The following is a 22903-nucleotide window of genomic DNA, read 5'->3' as shown; positions in this document are numbered from 1 at the left end:
TGACTAAGAATAGCATGCATTATACAGTAGAGTGGATGTTGGAGCAGTTTTAATTTAAACTTAATCATTCAAAGCTAAAGCTCTTGGCCTCTTCAGTTTTTATCCCAAAGAAAACTATATATTGTAGGCTCACCACCACCGTATCCTTATATTTTATTTTTTACGTTTGTGGAAACAGTTGGTGATACATCGGTGAAATATGTCCATCCATCCATCTTCTACCACTTTATCCTCCACATAATGGTCGCAGGGGTTGCTGGTGCCAAAAACGGGGTACACAGGACAGGTTGCCTAATCCCCAAATCTGCATGTTTTTGTATTGTGGGAGGAACCTGGAGAAATCCAACACACATACACATGGAGAACATGCAAACTCCATGCAGAAAGAGGTGATGTATGTAAAAATAAGTATTATATTAAGACATAACATTACCATAATAGCTTCAGGAAAACTGAATAATACCAGACCTTAAAAGTCTCACTAACTTTCTCGGCTAGAGCGTGAGAAAAAATGAAGGTCTACAGTGGAGAAGCGTTAAATATAGATGGGGAACAATATAGATGGTTGAAAGTGAAGAGGCAGTTTTCTTCCTATACATAGCAGAAATTGAGAGATGAAGCAGGTGATGGCCTCTAGGGGCACTCTTGATGCTCTGGTTGTCATTCCATAAAAGCTATGTCTGGCTGAGGTTGTTGTTTGAAGAAGTTATCCTCTCTGCCCGAAGGTGTGGTTTTTCTCTCGGAGATAGTGCCACTGAAATGGAACTCAAATGGACAAACGGTATTTGTGAGATGGACAATGAGCAGTGCTGTGCTTTATGAAGCCAAGAGGCTTGATGCTGTCGTTGTTCACTGTAGCACTAACCCGTGAAATAGAGTTGACCCTCCCAGAGATGGCAGTTTACTACTCGCCCATTGGACGTGGAGCCATTCGGATGTTTACAAAGAGAAAGAGGTGTAGTCAAATTCAATAGAGATCCAGGGATGCACACATGCACACATGCACACACACAGACAGGACCTTCCTTTCCAAGTACACAAATATAGCTCGTAGTGAGACTCATCATGTTATTGTGTATATTTCCATATCAGGTATTTACAGCACACCTGATCCCTGAATTATTCCTGGGGGTTAATTATGTCTGATGCCGACAACTTCACCCTCCCCTCCTCATAACTCCCCATCCTCTCTTTCTGTCTTTTCTTTTTTCAATTTCACTTTCTTTTACCAGACTGCCACCACCAGCCTACATGTACAAGTGTAAAATAAAACACAAAGCAACCAGGAAAGAAACATACAGGCCCTTGCGTATGACACTAGAGGGGCTTCATCCATTTATGCATGCCTCATTTAAGTGTTCCTATTGTATGCATCCCCTGGGAGAATGCATGCAGATGGACCGGTGGTGGTGTAAGAGAATTCCATCACAACACACACACACACACACACACACACACACACACACACACACACACACACACACACACACACACACACACACACACACACACACACATATATATATATATAATATATATATATATATATATATAAATATATATACCCCACAAGCATGAATGCCTATGTAGCCAGTGTTTTGCTGAGGTTGGGGTCTTCCTCCTGTGTGGAGAGACATAAAGATCAGTGGCCATAACACACAACCAAGCATACTGCAGTATATGGCTATAATCAAGCTTTTATGTGGACCCGGGACAATAAACGAAGGCGAGAACTGAAACGGCTATTCTGCATACTGTGGGTCTTCAAAAAAGTAAAGACGGTCAACCATAAAGATGGAGGAAATGTGGGACTGTGAATATCATAGCCACAGGCAAAGGAAGATTCCTCTTCACAAGGCTCCACTACACATCATTTCCCCCCCGTTCTCTTTCCTCAGAGATCAAAATCAGGTATTTTAATTGGAGATATATCTATTAGTAATCCTGCATCAATTACACAGGTGATTTAGTATAAACAGACTTCAGATGTGACTTTATTTGGACACAAACGGCCCTCACACATCCGTATAAACCCTCCACAAAAACCGCAATGATATGGAACAGTAAATATGCTGCAACTGCACAGTCCTTGCTAGTGCTAATGTGTAATGCCTGAGCTGTGGCTTAGTTAAGGTGGCTGAACTGTGAACTGTTGAGAGTTGTGTACGCATCGCTGTCCGTCCAAATCATCTCTCGACTTCTCCAGCGCTGACAATAAAGGTGACACTTAATCCTGATGTCATTTTATTACTATTCTGTGTGTACTGTTGCAGTTCTGCTCACGTGGATGTTTAGGTGTTAAAGTGAGGCGTGGTCAGGTGCTTTGTGATACTGATCCAGTAGAAAATCACTGCAATTTAGCCAATACGAGAGAATCAAATGTGATTTTACCAAATGGGTGTCAACCGCTTCAGTCAGGGCTTTATAACTTCTCGTTTCTGTTTGTTTGACTCCATTTACTCTGGCATCCCCCTCAGCCTAAAGACATGCAGATTGCAGTGAGGGTAATTGTCCATATGTGAATATGGGAATTAATTTGTCTTAGCGATAATGTTGATTGTGTACTTTACCGCTCGCCCACTGTCTGCTGGGATTGTCTCTAGCTGCTTAAAAGATAAGCTGTATAGATAATGCATGGATGAATGGATAGTGTGAGGTGCATATGCTATCCAACAGTATGAGAACATGGCCCATATTGCATTTGTGTGATGTTCCCTTCTCTTGTTTTGATATAAGAGACAGTTTGAACATATAATCTGACACTAAAGCTGTGTAAAGAACAAACTGTCTCTCCTGTCTCCTCTCTTTCTTTTCAACTAAATTACCTTTTGTGGCAGAACTTTGCTCAATTCATGTGCGCTGCAGTTTAACACAGTGGCATCCTCGACACCCTCCTCTTTTGTTCCCTCACCATGTAGAGAAGCACAATGACATCCCAATGTTCTGACCGCACCCCGTCCCATCAAATGTCACTTAAGTAAAGGGACAGGCCCCTGATCCCTCATCGTGGCCCTGCAGTTGAGCCTCATTTGCCATCTGGTAACCCACATTGATATCTCTAGATCAGCAGGAGGAGTCATTTACATGTGGCGCGACGAGTGCCGCCTGGAAATTGGTTCCGTTGTAGTATTTACACTTGACATGAAAAGTAGGATGAAAAGTAGTCGAGGGATGATTGTGGTTATTTAAAGATGATCTAACAACAAGACCCATATGGAAGCATCATGGTGTCTGCTAAATGTTCTTCACGGGGGGGGGAGGAAGGAAGTGGGGAAGTCAAATCTCATCAGTCGCCACCATCACCCAGGAGCATGTATACATCTGATAATAAAAAGGCCCATTACTCCCAGCAAAGGAGCTCCCAATCTACAAGATTACTGCTGGTGAGGAAGCTGGGTTTTTCCAGCATTAACAACTGACATCCTCTCCGCTCAGCTCTCGTCATTACCGTAAAAATCAGGCCTCATGTCTTTTCCTACTCCCACCCCCCAACCACTCACCCATACGGAACTTATTTCTTCCCTCCAAGCCACAAACCAAACTGTGATGCCCCCGTGGTAACATAACAACTGTCCATCCCTGCACAAACATCTAATGACTCTCTCCCCTCATCCCAGAGCAGGAATGGCTGTTGCCTATGACATGATGGATTTTTATACAGCAGCTTTACATCCTTGTTACCTTTTACGACTTCTTGCGTTTTCCTAAATCAACACAAATTGGAAGTAAAGCATTGTGCTCTTTGTGATTATGCATGCATCATTTTGATGTTTGTGGAGGTCTCGCTTTGTACCAGTGTTTGTTTTGTCTGCATTGTCTCTTATTTTGGAGGTTTTACAGTCAGTCATTTTTCATTTTTACGTCCTTCCCATCACCAATCTTCCCTGATTTTTTTCCCCCATATTTTTATTAGGCTTTCTATCTCCATATACATAATACACACGCCATTCCCTCAATCTGCTCCTTTTCCTCATTTTCATTTCTTTGTCCTATCTGCATGTACTGCTCTATCTTCCTCTTGCAGCCTGAGTGTAATTTCCTCATTTTCCTGTCCTTAGTCTCAACCATGATGTACCATGACACCTGAGCTCGCTATCTTTCCTCCTCTATCGCCACTTTTCTTTCACCACACCTTTTGTTTGTTTCCGTTAATGCCAGTGATGGTCTCGCGGTCGCGCCGTTGTTATTCATCGGTGACTGTGTGTTTAACGGGCCTATACTCTATACGCGCTGGCATTTGGGAGCTCTCATTAACATTTTGCTATGCGGTTTAGTAAAGGTGGCGCTGAGATATGCCCTGGCTGCACACATTCATCTTTCCCCATCAGGAGGATTCACAGAGCTGTGGTTCACAAACACCTGCTGGGAGAACTGCTGCAAAGATTCAGTCAGGATGACAATGAGAGACAAAAGTGTGTATAGAGTGTGTGTACTATGTGTTTTGCCCTTTTTCATTATGGAAAAACTTAGTTTGAATCCCCCCACTCCTCATCCTGGAACTCATCTATCTTTCCTGCTCTTTGTAAGAAAGATGAAACAACACTACCATAACTTAAACTTTTTGAAGTTTTTTCTTCGCTATGCATTTTGTTTACTCTTCTGTGTATAAATCTTTTTTACACCACCTGTTGTAAGTGCAAACTTATCACCACAGAAACCACCTCCTTAGACCACAGTCCAAGTTTGTATGAAACTGTTGATGAGATTAAGCTAATCATATTTTTGTCTACATGTCAATACGTCAAACTACGCTATTTTAACCTGCCTCTACTGTTCATTTGGAGTTAAAGGTCACATATTATATCCTATTTCTCCTAAGTTAACCTAGTTCCCTGGTGAACATGTCTGTGACATGCTTTGGTCAAAAAAACCATAAGGAAGAAGCACCACTGCTGCTCAATCACCCTGCCAAAACTGCTCTGTTCAGAACGCTCTGTTTAGTAGCATCTCATAAAAAAAAAAAAAAAAAGGAAAACGAAACTTAAGGGACAGGAAATGACATAAGCCACAGATATGGGAGCTAACAGCAATTAGCATTTGGAAAAGTGATAATTGCCATCATATATAACATGTATCCACTTGACAGATAAGTCCTCTGAGGCTGGAAGTTTGTGTAGAACTCTGTGCTGCACATTTTGATGCCAAGAATAGAACTTTTCGCAGACTTCCGGTTTTCGCATACCGTTGCCCTCGCCAGCACTTTCGCGTGTTTTACGGACAAAGCGGAGCGAGACAACAATTCCAGGAATTTAGCGCATTTTGACGTCCCAGTGAGAGCGGAAGTCAACATCGCCGACCTCCAGAGTCCAAAGTATAAGGATTTCAATGATTAAAAAGTTGATTTTGCAAAATATGGGACCTTTAATACCTGAGGACAAGCACAACTATTCTTTAACAATGAGTGGAGGATAATGCAGCTAACTTGTTTGTACACATGTTAAGTTGGAATCAAAATGAATTACAAGTTAATCACACTAGTATTTTAAATGTTTGAGTTCCAGATTATTAGTTGTGTATTCTTATTTTAAGTAACATTTTGCATGAAAGCACATAACTCTGTTATACTATTATCTAATTTGTCAGACTGGAGATCTGTGAGAAGTTCTTGCTTGCAGGAAAGACTTGTCTTTGTTCATTGAATGATTATAGTCCGTTCAATTATCTAAAGCTAGAGCTACACAACAGGCCACAAGAGGAGAAGGAGAGGGACTTAGAAAAATGAGATAAAACCAGCTGGTGCACAGTTGACTTTATTCATAAACCTTCCCTCACACAGCATCATCTCTTCTGTCATAATACACCTTCTCCACATTACGTCCCACACCCTCACTCTGTGGTTTAGAGGCAGCCATGGATGAAACACAGCCCTGACTTTTTACTACTAAAGCTACATGTGCTGTTTCAGCTCTGCTAATTTGAATAGATGTCACAACCAAGGGCAATTTAACTCGTTCCCCTTTTTTTTTTCTTTTTTTTTTTCAGGAATGAATAAATGCTTTGCCTGTGCCATTAAACGGTATCATGCACTGCTAATCTGTCATTAATCAAAGTGCAAACATGCCCTTATTGTAATCACTGCTGACAGCTTTAATCCTTATATTTGTCAACAATCTGAGCTTTTGATTTTGCTAATGGCAGCTTGTTCTGAGCGTGCGCGGACAGATGTCCTGTGGGTGCGAACAAATCACATTAGACAAGGTTTGCTTATATCTTTACCTCACACAGGCAAATTGTAAGTTATGTCAGTCTCCCACCTTTCCTTCTTGCAAATAAATGAATGATAATGGACATCATTTGCAAACCTTGTATGACACTAGAGCTGCAACTATCGATTATTTTTGTAATCGATTAATCCGTCGACAATATTCTCGATCAATCCTTTGCTCCATAAAATGACAGAAAACGTTCTTGTTTTGTCCACAAACCAAAATTATTCAGTTTATAATGATTTCTTTGTTATGTAGAGCAAAGAAACAAAGAAAATATTCACATTTAAGACGCTAAAACGAGCTTCAAGCGATTAATCGATTAGCTCTATATGATACAATATGTATTTTTTGATCTGTGATCGTAAGGATCTCTGGCTCAATTCCACATCCTGTTGAAATGTTTTCTTTGCACACAAAGGCTGTGAAAAGAAGAGGCACTTTTTTTGTCGTCTTCTTCTTCTTCTTCTTTCCTGAAAAGCAGAATCAATTTCCCTCCTCCTTTGCCACCGTCAGTGACCTCTCTCCCTTTCTTTCTGGCCTGCTTCCCTTTCCACTCTTTACTCTTTTCTCTATCTCTGTACCTTCTGTTTCAATTTCATCTTTCCCAACATCTTACCGTGCTCACCTTTTCTTACTTTCCTCCCGTTTTTCATCCGCCCCGTCTAGTGTGACTCCCCCCCCCACCCTCTCCCCTATCCATTCACTCTTCATATAATCATTCACCGTTCATTTAGGAGATTTACCACACCTCTCTGCAAAAGGGCATTTTCACTTTTGCTCTACAACTTTCCCCTATCTCTGTTTTTCCCCTCCTTTCCCCCCCCCTTTCCCCCCCCATCTCTCCCTCTATCTCTTCTTTTCTGGCTCAGTGTGATAGGACACAGGAGGCTGCTGTAATTTGATTGGAGGTATTAAAGTTGATTTGATTAACCACGGGCCAAATTACTGGCTGCTTAATGGAATCAGGCCCAGTCACCTGCCAGGGGCCCCTAGTCGAGGTGCTCAGCCCCCGACACACACACACACAGACACACAGACACACACACACACGCCTTGCCTTGCCTTGAGCTGATCACTATTTCATAAGTAGAAGTTGATCAGACAAAGTGGCGATGCTGTAAAAGCCGGTGGGTCATCACATCGCATCGCGTCCTTCCACTCAGTGATATCTGACAGTAATTTCCTGTGGCCGTGGGGGTCAAGCGTGAGTCACTGCTGCTTTAATCCCCCCCCACCCCCCGCCCCCAACCTTCCACTCTAAATGTTATTTATCCTCCTGCTATTCATTAGAGTCAGCAGCAGCAACAAGAGGCGAGGAGATGCTTTTAATTACACTGATGACAGATGAGGTTTTTACAGAGTGCAGACACAGTGGTAACTAGTTTCAGACCACTACATCCAGATGATATTGGATTCCTGTTACACATCAGATTTTGGCCAGGGGACTGTATTTGTGTTATAATAATCAGTCTGCACTCCTGTTGTAGTCATAGTGGGCTTGTTACAGAGAACAAACCCTTACAACATCAGGGCATTTGTAAACATTTGATGGCAACACTTGTAACACATAGAAATCATATGACCTGCAAACGTCTTTACAAGAGCGTCACACAGCACTTGGATAGATGAGTGTCGTAAAAGTTTTTTTTTTTTTTTTTTTACACAACATCCTCTCAGTTTACACACGACCGGGTCTCAGGTGATCTGATCACCAGTAGACGGCTCTAAGTGTGTTGGTTCACACCTGGCATTAAAATGCATCCCCACATGGGTCTCCGGGGGCCACTTGTGATGGGGATCTCACTCCTCGCTCTATATGCAAATAAACACATAGATGTATCATTTGTGTTTGCAACAACCAAGGGGGCTGTTTTTAGCCAGTCTGACTATGACAGACTGGTCCATTGTCAACATGTCGTGTATGTGTGTGTGAGAGTGTGTGTGACAGAGAAGGGGCTGGGTGAATTGATGCAGTCTGCACAGCTCTACAATCCTAAAAGATTTTATTCTTTAGAAATAAAAAACAACAACAACAATTGGTCAATAACTCTTGCCTTTGCAGCAAGAGGACCTGGGTTTGCGACCCAATTCTGCGTGGGGTTTGCATGTTCTCTCTGGGTTCTTGGCTGGATTCTCTCTGCTAACTGGACTCTCTAAATTGATCGTAGGGCTTTCAGACGGACACGGTCCTGGTTCTGGCTCTAGTTTCCATTCTGGAGTCTGAGAACCTTCGTGCTTTCTGGCAAACCAGCCCACGTTCTCACCTAGTTTAAGAGGAACCAAAGTGGGACCACGTTACTCTACGTTACTCAGGCGGAAATCTCCACATTTCTACTTAACGCTCGTCTTCACAACCAAGAATATGACACGGCTACTGGTGACGTCACGGTCCGCAGGGAAGAACCAGGTATTTCTTGATTCCGTCAGAAACAAGAACCACGTTTTCCGGTTCCCAGACTTCTTTTTTTGGTCCTAATACCCCAGCCCGGTTCAAATTGCGGTGCGGGAGCCCTGCCGGTGTGAAAGCCCTATGTGTGGCCCTGTGGTGACTACACTCTTAGAAAAAAGGGTTCCAAAAGGGTTCTTCTACAAGGGCTGAGGTTCTACCTGGAACCATTTGCTTCTGAGAAAGGGTTTTTCAATGGTTCTTGGTAACACTAATATTTCCAGTAAGAACCATTTTGATTGGAGCCACGTGTTGCCGACCCCTGTCCTATGTGGACAACCTGAAGAACCTTATATGGTTCTACTTAGCACTTTTATTTCTAGTGTGTGGTGCCCTGTCCAGGTTGAACCCCGCCTTTCACCATATGTCAGCTGGGATTGGCACCAGCAACCCTCATGTGGAGGATAAAGCAGTAGAAGATGAATGAATGAATGAATGGTGATCAATGATATCTTTAGTGCACACAAATGAACTAGTATGAGAATGAGTATGAGTAACTGAAACACTGAGAAGTGTGCACATACCTTTGTATTCATACTGCTTACAGTCTGTGACCACATACAACCCCATTCTGGCTCAATGGGAGGTGCCATATGCGGCATTTTTTAACTTATGTGCCAAATTATTATCATGTCTTGTGCTTATTTTGTGCTGTTTACACACAGCACACACTTTCCTCCTCCCCCCTGGGTCCCAGGCCCAGGTTCATACTGAAAGTGTTCCTCCTCTGGTGAATGCAGTGCCTCCGTGTTCTGTCGTCTGCCTGCTGTATTTTCCCCCCCAACCCTCCATAATGAAAATCAGAAAGAAACCATAAGTACTTCTTTATGTAAGCCAGTAAAAAGAGTGTCTTCACTCTCCAACCACCGATATTATCTCCATGTTCGTGTGTGCGGCACGTATGTGTGTTTTAAGGGAGATAAATACATCTGTGGTGGACGTTTAGTCTATATTTGGTAAATGATGTGTTCACATGTCTGCTGTTGCTGCGAGTCGAGGGGAAGATGAAGAGGATATTATGCGTTCTGGTGACAGCTAATTATCTGTTTGCTATTGTTTGCCGAATGAACTCTATCATTATTGAGAATGGATTCATTAATGTTTCACACTTGCTCTCCTTTTCCTTTGGTCATCTGAATCTATATCGCCTTTTTTTCCATCACATCCCCCCTCTTCACGTTTATTGCTGTTTATTTCCTCTCCTTTCTTTTCTGCTCTTCGTTACAAGTGTATTCTCTATTCTGTTCTCTGAGTGTTGCACTGATCTTTCATTTTTCCCGTTTAAGCTTCTTTTTTAACATGAAAATAAAACTGAACCTGTAATTCTTCTCTTCCAAGTAATCTCTGACACGCACACACACACACACCCATCGGAGGGATTAGGACTATAGATCAGATTGATGCCAACCATTTAAGAGATGCTCGCATACACACACTTGCCTCCATCCTTTGCTTGCCGCATGCATTTTTAATCAGAATAGGCCTCGCTCCAACATTACACCCCATTAATTACCATAATACAGCAGAGAGCAGTCGGAGGTGCGGCCCCGCCCCCATCCCACAAGCACCAACAAGCGCCGTTGTCACAGCTGCTGTTTGGCTACAGGAGTTCTCCTAAAAAAGTCATTTTTCATTTCTCCATCTTCCTTTTCTTTTCGTGTTTCTCGGCTGTGTGCTGGGGAGTGCAGCTCTGTCACCGTTTGTTTGCATGTGTGTGTGTGTGTGTGGACACAGTATGTCATGACAGTGCTGCTGCAGCACCAGATGTTAATGAAACATCCTGATTCAGCCTGTCACTGTGGTCACTGATGGGCAAAATGAAATATCATTTCCATCATAGCACCATTTTTGAGATATTAACTCAAGCCACTGTGGCTGGGGATGAATCTTAACAAGAAACCAGCAGTTTTTATTTATTTTTATTTAAGCAAGGCCATTTCAGGGTTCTATTAAAAAAAAAAAAAAAAAAAAATCCTTTATGTATTTTTATGTTCTGTAATATCCTCAGCTGCACGCTGCTCTTCTGACATCTTATTCTGCTTCAACATAAATTAATTAGTGGAAGATAACACCAAGCATACGCTAATTATATGTTAATAAATGAGTAAGAAAATGAGTCCTGAAAACAAATAAACCGTTTTAACAGAAGCATTTATTCAGCCTGATATACTGTACTTCTAACTTTATTTATACATATTTATTCACTTTGCGTTTAGTTCAGCAACTTCAAGTTCAGCCATGTTTACGACCAAAGACGACAAGTGAAGGGATAAGACAAAAAGACCGTGTCACCTTTGGTTTTGACCGGGGAAAAGCTAAGCAGAAGCTGGAATAGATGGCAGACGTGATTGTGCTTATGTGATGATGTATTTTATCTCGCCGCATGAATCGGAGCGCGTTTTTGCTGACACGTGAAAACACTTCATTCCAACCAGCTAAATGAGAAGTCATAAAGCCAGAATCACTCTTTGAAGAGCATTAGCATGAGCATGAGACTAATTTAGTCATGATTATCATTATTATCATTATTATCATTATTATTATTATTATTATTATTGTTGTTGTTGTTGATAAAGGAAATGTGCCTTCTCTCTGCTCATTTTGGAACTTTACCGTACAATTGTCTGACTGCACGCTTGTAAAATCACTGGTGTAAAACATCAGATGTGTATCCTCTGTCTTATCTCTCTCTCTCTCTCTCTTCCTCTCCCTCGGTCTCTCTCTGGACTTGTTTGCTTCAAACAGCCCCTGCTTGATGTCAAAATATGTTTGTGATGGCTAACCTTTTTCCTCTCTTTTCTCTGCTCGTCTAACAGGGCAGCACAGAGGTCCCTTTTTTCAGACCATTCGGCTGTACATGGAGACCCCCAGTTGGGCAGGTCAGTGATTGTGTGTATGTGTGTGTGTGTGTACCTCTTGTTTTGTTGCAGACAATCACACACACAACAGCACCACGTGTGTGTGTGTGTGAGTGTCTGTTCCCATATCCAGTGGGTTTACTGATGCATGTACAGACATCAGCTATCCAGGGGTGTGTGTGTGTGTGTGTGTGTGTGTGTGTATAGAGGCAGAATGTGCTGACTGCAGTGCTTTGGTTCTGGGCATGCCCATTAGAAGTGGCTATAAATCCTGAGCGCAGTGCTCTCACTGTGTCAGCAGTCCAGCCAATGAATGGATATTAAATGCCACAAAAAGTCTCTTTAATTCTGCCTGCTTCTGTCTGTCTGTCTGTCTGTCTGTCTGTCTGTCTGTCTGTCTGTCATCCACAGCTGAGGTCATGGTATTCTATTGTTCTGCATTAGCGTCAGTGAAAGATTATTTACACTTTTTGTCACATTTGCATCCTTATCCGACAGATAGACTCGTACACGTTCCCCCACGTCATCGTCGTAAAAAGGAAAGATGATAAAAAAAAAAAATCCTGGCGAATTTGAGGAAGAAAAAAAAAAAGGTCTAGATTGCTCTCTGATGTGAAGCATTTAGTAGCAGTTGTTGGACAGCAGAAACAACAGAATGCTCAAACGTCCACTATTAACGCGTTGGCTCATTGGCTGAGACCCCGAGCCTCGCGCTGAATGAACTTTGCGCAGTAGCTTTTGGATCTTAAACGCAAAGTGTTTTTGCCGTTATGTTTCCCAGTTTCCAGTGCGTGCATGGTGTGTTTTAGTGCGGACTCGTAAATGCTGGCTGTAAATGCTCCTCCTAATGTTACCCTGCACACTCCCTGCAACTCTGCGCTCACTTTCCGAACCTCCGTGCAGCTTGATCATAAAAAATGTATTATTATTTCGATTAAATTTGAGCTTCTGAAGTGTGACCCTGGCTGTAGGTGTGGCCATCTGTCCTCCTGGCACATCAATACCAATCTAATAGCAGGGGGAAAGATCAATCACAACCAGCTTAGATCTGTGGACATATACACAGCCCATGTGGCTCCTCTGCAGCCTCTGCAACAATCCACTGAGTAAAATCCATTGTTTTTGCTTCACACAGGGCTTAGCACAGTCCATGCTACACATTTTTTTTTGTTTTGTTTTGCCAGAGCATTACACAAAAGAGATGAGGAATTAGAAAGCTGCAATTAGAATTTATTTGGACATCAAATTAAAAAAAAAAAATGTGTATTAAATTGTCATTAGAAAACAGACTATGATCTGAGCATCATAGATTAAAAAACACCATGCAGCACACTCACGAGCAGAAATTAATCAACGTATGTGACAAAGGAGTGACAGGAATTTATAATATGCGCACACACACACACACTCACACGCACACTCACATACACACACTTCCTCCTCCCCTCTTCATAATATCAATTACAGCTTGTCCTGGTTCAGCCTCTATCAGTGTTCGTCAACAGGCCTCCAGGCCCAATCAAGGCTCTGCAGCCCAATTACAATGTCATGGCTGCTAATTGGAAAGTTAAAAGGGGCTCATTGTTGGAGAAAGTTGCAAGGCCTTTGAAGCTCCACAGTGAGATTTGTGTTGGTGACGCACAGCGAGAGCTTTTGTGTTTGATGTGCGGAGATGCACTGGCAGTTGTTAACTCTTTAACGGCGAGCGCATCGCAGATGATGCATTCGCAAAAGCGCACTTTGCGTTACGGTAATTCCGCGACAGTTTGTGCTTTCCGAAAGAAGTTGCATGTGAAAGCCAACATTGTGGTTATTACGGTAATTTCACTCTGAAGCTGTTGCAGGAAGCTGGCGAATCAGCTTCTTTGTCGCTAGAGGGGAGAGAATTTGAAAAAAACACCTGTACATAGTTTCAATTTTTTGGCCTGTTTTTGCACATTGAGAAAAAAAATGTTTATTGTATGTTTTATACTGTTCAAAATTCTTACGTATAAATGTATGTGTTAATATCCTGTTTAAACTTGCAGTAAATTGTAAATAACTGCCAGATATTCGAAGTTAGTCTGTAAAAATTGTCAAAAATCACTGATTTGTAGGACAGAGGACATTTTTCTGGCACTTTTGTGGTTAAAATAAGCATAGCCATTTTGAGCAGGGATGTGAATCTTTGGGGGTCTCACGATTCGTTTCGATTCCAATTCTTAGGGTCACGATTCGATTCAAAATTCTCGATTCATACGAGTCTCGATTCAAACGATTCTCAATTAAAAAAAACTGATACAATGCGTAGTGTTCAGGAAAATGATGGCATCAAAACAATACAGTTTGTATAAGATAATGTCATGTTTAAATAAACTGATTACAATGATGTAATCACACAAAGGCAAACTTAAGACAAAAGTTAAGATTTATTCATTCAAAACAAATAAAAACTTACTCGCTGTACAAAAAAAAAAAACTTAATATAATAAATAAAAATAAAAGCATCAATAAAAGCTTAGGCTATAGCTGCCCTTTTTCTCCCAAACATTGTCGATGATTAGAATTGCGATTCTTATGTGAATCGATTTGTTTCCCCCCACCCTTAATTTTGAGGCTTGGGAGTTAAAGGGTTACTTTATTTTTTAATAGATTAGTTTAGTTTATAGCATTGAATCATCATCCACTTCAACCATAATGAACAAAAGTGTTTTGCTTCAAATGAATATCTGTGCATGTTCTGCAGTGAAAGATAAACACCAAATAGTGATTGTGACAAAAAAAAAGTATAACTAAAGTTGTATCGGTCAGCTGCTTATGCAGCACGGCCCCTTTTGTCTCTGCTCTCTGTGTGTGTGTTGTGTCTGTGGAGGTTTGCTATGTTGCCTCCTTCAGCATATTCATTTCCCCATTAGAGAGAAGCTTCACCCAGAGGGTGGAGTTTGCCTCCAGGCTCGAACAACCACTTTATTTGTATCTTTTCATTTCTTTATTTATTTACTTGTTCATTGCTTTTTTTTTTTCCTTTTGAATTGAATGTTGACAGTTTTTTTTTAAATAAGTCTGCTAAAAATAATTGTAATCCAGGTAAATGAGTGTGCAGAAAATAACCCGTGTTCTGACATCGTGTTACTACAGCAGTCAAAAACGCCTCCCTGGAAACAACAACAACAACAACAATGCCAGTGGTCTCTACAGATTAATAGTAATAGCCGTTCTATATGCTAAAGCCTTTAGCTCTGTGGTGCCTCCCCTGCACTTCTCTGCCACCCTGTAAAGCTTCATGAAGCTTGTCTTCTCAAAAATTATCCAATTAAGTTAAGGGGTTCTTGCTGCCCAGAGGTTAATGGAAGCTCTTGTTCCCCTAGTTGGGGAATTAATCTCACTCCTGTGGTTATTTTACATTTATCACATACTGTATTTGCCGTCAGATAAAGACAGACGTTTAGGCGTAGGTCAACGCAACACAGACTCTTGAGTCACGACAATCAGCGCGATGACTATTGACCGATGATTGATCCTCGGATACAACAAACTAATTCAAACTGTACCTGTGACACTGATTGCTCGGGCGCTGATTGCTCTGTGCTGACTTGTGGAATTCGACCCCGTAGTCGTTTGTTAATGTTAGTGAAGCTGTAAGAGTTTGTTTCCTCCTCGTTAAAAATTAAAGCGTGGCCTTAATGGTGATAGCACAAAGCAACCGGTGCGCCGTTAAATCCAACCTTACATTATTAACACAGATACACTGGAGCATCCTAAACAGGGGAAGACTGTTGTGGTGATTTTTTTTTTTTTTTTTTTTTCCTCAAAGAAATTCATAATTCTACAAAAGGAATATCGCCGGTCAGGTGCAGACGTGACACACACAAACTGTGATCAGTGTGGATTCATTAGCTTTTATTGTGAAGGGCCCACACGCGCACAGACGAAAAGAGCTCGGGGGGTGTAAATGACAAAGGTTTGCTTTGTGTTTTTAAGTGATGTCCAGTGTCTCTGAGCTGCTTTTAACACTCCCAGAAAGGCCATTACAATTAAAGGAGTGCTGGCTAGAACGGAGGGGAAATGGAGAAGAGTGTGATGAGAGTAAAAGAGGAATGTCAGCACAAAGACTGGCAGAGATGCTTTTAGCCTCACTCTGCCGGAGTAATGTCCAATTACTGCTCCGTTTGAAGCCGCTGCTTCACACTGTCATCAGTGCACAAGCACCCGGGTTATGGCCTCTGCAATAGGCCGATTGTCAGCTGTCATGGATCACAATCAAGCAGCGAGTCCTCGGGCCATCCGGAGGAGCAGGGCATTTCGCATTGAATATTCATGTTGTTTTACTGGTTATAATAGCCCCGGAGAACTCTCGGGCAATGAATTTCAAACATCACTGTGAATAAATCCTCCCTCTACATGTTCGGCAACACGTTCAGATAAGCTTGGCGCGGTTTTTCCAAATGCTCCGTATTACATTCTTGTGAACGGTGCACTTCAGATAGACAGTATATATTTATATATATATGTGTCTTACTGACATTAGAGGAGGAGGGAAAAAAAGCAGTTGACTGTGTGTCCATGTGTTGTTTCCTTCTCCTCTGACTATGACCAGCAGGTGGTACCAGACATTTAACTTTCTTGTCTTTTTGTTTCTCTCCGTCTCCGCTGCTTTCTGCAAGAGTGGTGCATCAGCTGTTGTAGTAAAAAAGAAAAAGAAAGAACGTTTTGAAACATGTGAGAGCAGTGAATCGGTGTCATTTCTGCTGCTTTAAGATAGTACTGACGTCACAGTAGTTTGCAGTAAATGGTTTTTGGCCCCAGTTTTGACATGTTCATCAGTAATCAGTAGGATACATTTATTCTGCATATCTGTTCCCCTATGAATAATTGTTCTTAGCTTAAAAGAAACACGTTTATATACTGTATATAGGTTGCGTTTCCATTTTTCTGGTTTGAGCAATCAAGCTAATTGCAGAGATCTTGGACTCTGCCAGTCACGACGTAACTCACAGTCACACTTTGTTTTTTAGCTCGTAAAGTTCTCAGGAAACAAAATGCAAACCGTCGGGGATGGGAGGTTCAGTAAGATCAGCAGAGTTAAAAAAAAAAAAAGTTATTGCGATCGATAAATAAATTAATAAAAAAGGCAACACTTTGAGGTAAAACCGATGACTGTATAGAAGATGGATGACACGCAGTGCCTGGTTTGCTCGCTTGAACCCGTGACAATCTGCCCTGTCAATAAAATAAAATAGAATAAAATCAAACGTGACGTTAGTGACTGACAGCTGAGATTCACTTACAGTCTCAGATCAACTCTAGCACCAGGATGGAGGATATTTTCACTCCATTTTTGGAGCTGTTTTCTTCACGTTCCTTCCAGATTCCTTCCTTTTATTTATTCCAATGAACCAAAAACACTAAGCCGATTTCAAATGGGATCACGTGAAAACCGCTGAACCTTTCCAAATGTGCATGTACACTCATGGATAAAACAACAACGCCAGAATCAGAGATATAAATACAGTCTATCCATTAATAAAAAAAAATGAAGTCATCAGTCATTTGTCGGCGCGTGACTTTTCTCCCGTTACATTTCTCTACAGTTCATTATGTTCGGACACAGTCGGTCAACTCTCCGTGTGCCAAGTCCGACGCAGTGGCACACACCGACACACTCCTTACCTGTTCAGTTAGCAGCAGCAGGACAGGGACATAGATGTGTGTGTGTGTGTGCGATGTAAGTGTGAATAGTCGTCGTGCAAAAATAACCAAATAAAGACCAAATTATTTAAAACAATATTAAGTTTGATCTGTTCAACAGCTGTGTGTCACATCTTCAGGTCGGACACTTCCATCGTCGTCGTCCCCCCCCCCCCTTCCCCTCCACCTCCTCCGCAACTTCCCCCCTTTTTCTTTCTGTGCCCCCTCTCTCTCTTTTTATTCTCTCATTCATCATGTTGACAACAGCACAGCTACTTTTGTGAAATGGAGAAAAATGTTTAAGTCAGCTTTTCTCTGTCTCCCTCCCTCCCTCCCTCCATCCCTCTTGGCCATCTAGTGTGTGTGTGTGTGTGTGAGAGAGTGAGAGTGAGAGAGAGAGAGCATGAGCAGGGCAGACGGGAGTAATTTCTGCTCAGTGGAAAGCACTTTGCATATGACACCCGTATGGGATTCGGGCTGCAGATGCAGAGTTGCCGGTTATTAGTGAATTGCTTCACATTTGCTGCCTTAAACTGCACATGGAGAGAACTGTGGAGCACACACACACACACACACACAAATACACCGCTGTGTGTGTGTGTGTGTGTGTGTGTGGACTCTACTTATATCCCCACCAACTTATATCAGAGAGAAACTGAAGAAGGCATTATGTCTCACAAGCTCATGCACACACACACACACACACACACACACACACACACACACACACACACACACACACACACAGTGTGATTTTCATCTCCTTCATCTCCTCACTTGTCACATCCACTTAGCCCTAATTTGGTGTAAATTCCTCTCCTATTTTTTGGGGAGAGAAGACGTAGGAATGTGTGTGTGTGTGTGTTGCTGATATGGCTCTTTCCTCTTCTCTTTAACATCCATGTGTGCGTGTACAGTAAACGCCCGTGTGTGTGTGAACATACTGTATGTGATAATATGACTTTAATGAAAGAAGTGTCGCCTATCTGATAAATGCTGTCGAGTGCGGCTTTAATGGAGGCGTGATTGTGCCCTGGGATTGAATCCTGGATATCAATCGGGATGCGCTCTCTCCCCTCTGATTGGCCGACGTCTAACAGGCGCCGATATTAAAGAGACGTCCTCTGTTAGAGCCGTTGATTTGAGACGCTGCATCTCATGGAATTATACCAGCGCGCTTACTTGCATTACATCTTTATTTGTGTCCTTTGCATGCAGGTCAGTGCATATATAGCTGGAATGGGATGGCTTGTCTCATCATATTATACACTTAAAATATGAGTCGGGAACACATATTCACCATTAACTAGGCGCTTACTAACATATATTAGTCGCATACTAGCCCTTTATTAGTGATCATTAAGCACATATTAACAACTTATTCTACATAACCTTATTCTACCTCTATTATGACATGATACATGCTTATTATTAAGGGCTACTATGCTACAAGCACCTAGTTAATGGTGAATATGTGTCCCCTAATATAAAGTGTTACCAAAATTTCTATTAGCGCAATATAATCTGCAGAAAACTTGTTTTTTTCAATAACTCACCAATTTGCACCTCTTTTTTAGGTAAATACAAATAAGACGCTGTCCTTCCAACGGGGTGTACTTAAAGGAAAAATAATCTTTGCGTACACAGGCATTTGCCAACAATGTATTTTGTCATTTTCTTTTAACGACTTGTGGGAACTGTTGTTAAAAAAACACACACGTCTATAAATACGAAACAGCTGTAGCCCCGGTGAATTTAGCGCACCTTACTTTTCACGAGCCTCTCGATCCAAATACAGGAGGTTACCACTCAGAGCTAAATTATTCATACGCACGGAAGATAAACTTTTAGAGCAGTCCACTGAAACTGATGTGATGCAATCAGCTTAATTCACTGGAGAAGGATTGCCACTCTGTTTGGTCGTATTGAACTGCGAGGAAAAGCAGTCCATTTGTGATGAAGAAACAATGCCATGTTTGTGCCACTCTGACTTATGTTGTCTTTAGAGCATCATTACTCCTGTGGGGTTTAGAGTGGAGGCATTTTTTCTTTCTTTTTTTTTTTTTTTTTTCTGTAAAACCTGAGAACTAGCACTTTCCGTCCTTGTTCATCTGTATGAACCCCCTCACTCCGGTCGATAAACTCAAGTTTGAGCTGGAAAAAAAGAGATGTAAAACCTCACTCATAGTCAGAGCGGGGAGGTGTTGCCAGTCAACAGAATATAACACACAGGTGATCACCCACCATTGACCATGCAGTAAACATAATATCTTTAAAATGTTCACTCACTGGTCATTTTTGATGATTTTTGTCGTAGTATGACGACTATAAGTGTGTGTGTGTGTGTAAAGGCTACACCTGATTAGACCCTCCTTCACTTCCTCCTCAGTCATGTTGATAAGGCTTTTGTTGGGACTCCTTAATCTTCATTAAAGACTGAAGTGAAGGTGGGGGAGAAACTTAGCCAAGTGAGGACGACAATTAAAATTTTAACTGTGAGATAAGGCCTTATCTGGGACTCCCACCTTTCCGCTCGACTCTCGGACCACTTGGACGGCGTAAGGAGGTTGTAGGGGGTAATATATGCTCTTAGCTGCTGGAGGATGGACTGTGAGGAGACAGGCTGAAATACATTGTGTCTACATTTCTGGCTGCCCTGATAGTGGTGGGCAGCCCTTGAGCAATGCCACTGCCAGCATCATTACCTTTTTAATTATGCCTCCATGTAGAAGGCCCCAGTATAACAGCTCAAGAGAAAGATCGCTTTAATAAATGTCAGACAGGATCCTTATCGTATCCTTTATCCTTATTAAAAATTCAGGCGTAACATACACACACACACACACGGAGGCTGATTGCTTAGTTTGTGATTCCGGATTAGCTGGGCTAATCAAAATCTGTGGACTTCCTCTGCTGTTGTAGGGGGTCTGATGACAGTGTGCACAAATGAGCACGTTAAACGCTTCGTTTTGTATCTGGGTGGGATGATTTGGAGGCTGAATGAGTTGCCCATCTGCTCATCTGCTCTCCCCGGCACACACACCACAACCACACTGTAGATTTTCAGTAACACACAGCGGTGAACAATCGGGAGTCCCCTCAGAAACAATAGGGCATCAGCGCTGATTTTCTTGTTTGTTTTTATATTGATTTGTATTTGTATAAATCCACACCTTGCACTTCTTCTCCCTGGGTGTTAATCAGGACACTGGGCCTCCTGTTTCTGTGTGACAGTGCTGTGACGGCCAATTAGCTTTGTTTATTCAGAGCCTCGGGATCTCCCTCTCCACCTGGTTGTGGCTAAGTGTGGGGTGCGCTGACTTTTAATTCATCCCCAAATTGCATGTTTTGGAAGAAGTGAGAGGGTGGTGATGCATCAACAGCCACTTTTGGGAACACATGGGGTCAGGGAGAGCGGGGTTGGTGGAGAAGACTGCATTAGATAGGTTTTACTGACGCAGGAGGAGGAGGAGGATGCCATGTTTCTGTTTTCCTCCTCTCAGGCAGGGGAACTAAGTTGTGAATGGGGGGCGGAGATGATGGGTGGCAGTCGTGCCAAACCTTTTGAGAAATTAGTTCAAATTATGAACAAAGTGTGAGAAGTCTTTGTATTATAAATGCAAAGTTGCTGAAGCCAGCCATTTCCTCCACAGCGCTGCTCTCCTGCGACATCAATCTCCCCACAGTTGTTATGGCCTCTCGCCGTTTCCTAAAGCTCATTTTAGATTAATTACAATCACACTGCCAACGTTTCCATAGCCTTATTTGACTCCACCATTCATGGTATAGTCTTCCAGTATATTATGGAAGCCGGGGTGTGAGAGGTGGTCACCATGGTAACAGCAAGTGAAATTTATAGCATACGGTAACTGGAGGAATCAGTTTTCTCTGCAACGGCTTTGCATTTTACACCGCGTTCCTCCACCGGCACAGCTGATTTCAAAGTCCAAGTTGATCCGATGAGCAGAATGTGAGATTGAAATACGGATATCTGAGTGTTTCTTTTTCTTTTTATGGAGCGACCGCAAGACCATAAAACCCACAAACGGAAGAAAGCTTCAGAAGAAAATGAATAAATCTGCTATGTTTGCCCATTTACGTCTTCACTGACATTTTTTTTTGTTGTTTACATTCACATGGATTTGACGACACTGAGCTAACACATGATCCTTCTCTCTGTAAAGCCCTGTGGTGGAAATGTGTCACTGTAGCGTGACTGTACACCACCAGTGGGTTGTTTCAGCAAAATTAAAGAACTGCTTAATAAGTAATACCCCCCCCCCCCATACCCAACCTCACCCCCCACCCTTCAATAATTGATGATGACAAATTACTCCAGGACCTAGTTAGATCAACAGGAAATTAGTATTTATTGGAATACAGGCCTTTAGAAAAGGTCATATTGAATATTTGCTCAACCTCTAGTCTTTCATGCAACACTCTTTCATGGTTATGCAAAGGCCTTTAATGGAAAGTCTATTGTCCAATACAGTCGACAACACTCTGTCGACATTTGAACAGTGAGGGAGAAGGCGATGGGACACTGTAGGGAATGCTGAGGTGTGCTTGATGTCTTCAAAGTTCACAATGTAAATTAAAATGCTTAATCTAGTTGTGTTATCTGTAGTTATTTGACAATTTAGAGACAGTAAATAAGGACAGAGCAATGGATAAAACAGGCAGCTGCAGGTCCTTCAGATGATAATTATTATGTCTCATCCAGTTTTTGTGTTTTTCCAACAGGGAAACAACCTACTGTGGTTGTACAAAAACATGCACTGCAACCTTATTTGATATTTGGATATTAAATGGGTTGTATTTTTAAATATGTGGCGACTCCATCTTGTATCCCTTAATTTGGATGGATAGAAAAGGACATTAGCTTAACTAGCTTATATTCATGGTGTGTATCTTTGTGTGTGTTTTATTATCTGAGAATGTAAACTAGCATTGGCTCCAGTTTACGCTGCGTCCTAGTTTGTAAAGTGTAAACATCAATGTAAACATTCCTCATATAGCTTTCAGTCTCACTTTGGTCTCTCCTTTAATCAGCAGCCTGTTAATTAGCTCTCAGTATGCTAATATAGTCGGGGCCTTACTCTCTCTTTCTCTCTGTCTCCCACTTGTTATGCTAACCTATTAGCTCATATTAGCATCAGGACTAATTAGGCACAGCTCAACCCCAATGGAGCAGCCAAGTCAGCTTCACTTGCAGTTTTCTACAACTGTTTTACGGCACACGCTGCAAACGTGATGTGCTGTGACATGTTGTTGGACGAAGAATCAAGGTCCTGTTTGTCTTTGGCTAGTGAAGGAGAGCTAGCTATCAATATTGTCATTAAACTTTCAGGTTTTTTTGATTGTCACACTGGTTAAATATGCAACTAAGTATATTTCAAATTATTGGTATGGACATTTTTACATTAATGGGCATCTACTGTTGGTTTTAGAATTTTTTTTGGTAGAACTTTAGTATGTTTTTTTCATGTTTATGTCATGTGGCGCCACCTACTGCCGTCTACCAATCATTGCAGTCAGTAGAGTCTCAGCTGCCGCGCAACAACGGGTGGGCAGTTACGTTTGAGCTACAATGGCGGAGAAAAGGAAACCAAAAGATATTTTGAATTTGAGTTTAGTAACAGTTTTTGGACACATTCTTACATATGGCGCCTTTAAATATGCAACTAAGGATATTTCAAATTCTTGGTATGAACATTTTTACA

At 41.8% G+C, this 22903-nt stretch overlaps 1 protein-coding gene across 1 annotated transcript in view; it reads left to right on the top strand.

The window, feature by feature from the left end:
- Nucleotides 1-11509: 11509 nt before the first annotated feature.
- rbfox3a (RNA binding fox-1 homolog 3a) overlaps nucleotides 11510-22903 on the top strand; it is a gene marked incomplete at both ends in the record, with an annotated part of 189894 nt that continues 178500 nt past the window's right edge. The window contains one exon of the mRNA XM_083904022.1: nucleotides 11510-11534. Coding sequence (XP_083760148.1) covers nucleotides 11513-11534 — 22 coding nt within the window. The remainder of the gene's footprint in view (nucleotides 11535-22903) is intronic.

The sequence above is a fragment of the Microchirus variegatus genome (assembly GCF_963457635.1).
Source record: "Microchirus variegatus genome assembly, chromosome: 17".
Classification (NCBI taxonomy): domain Eukaryota; kingdom Metazoa; phylum Chordata; class Actinopteri; order Pleuronectiformes; family Soleidae; genus Microchirus; species Microchirus variegatus.
Note: the sequence above shows the minus strand (reverse complement) of the source record. Positions and strands in the feature narration are given on the sequence as shown.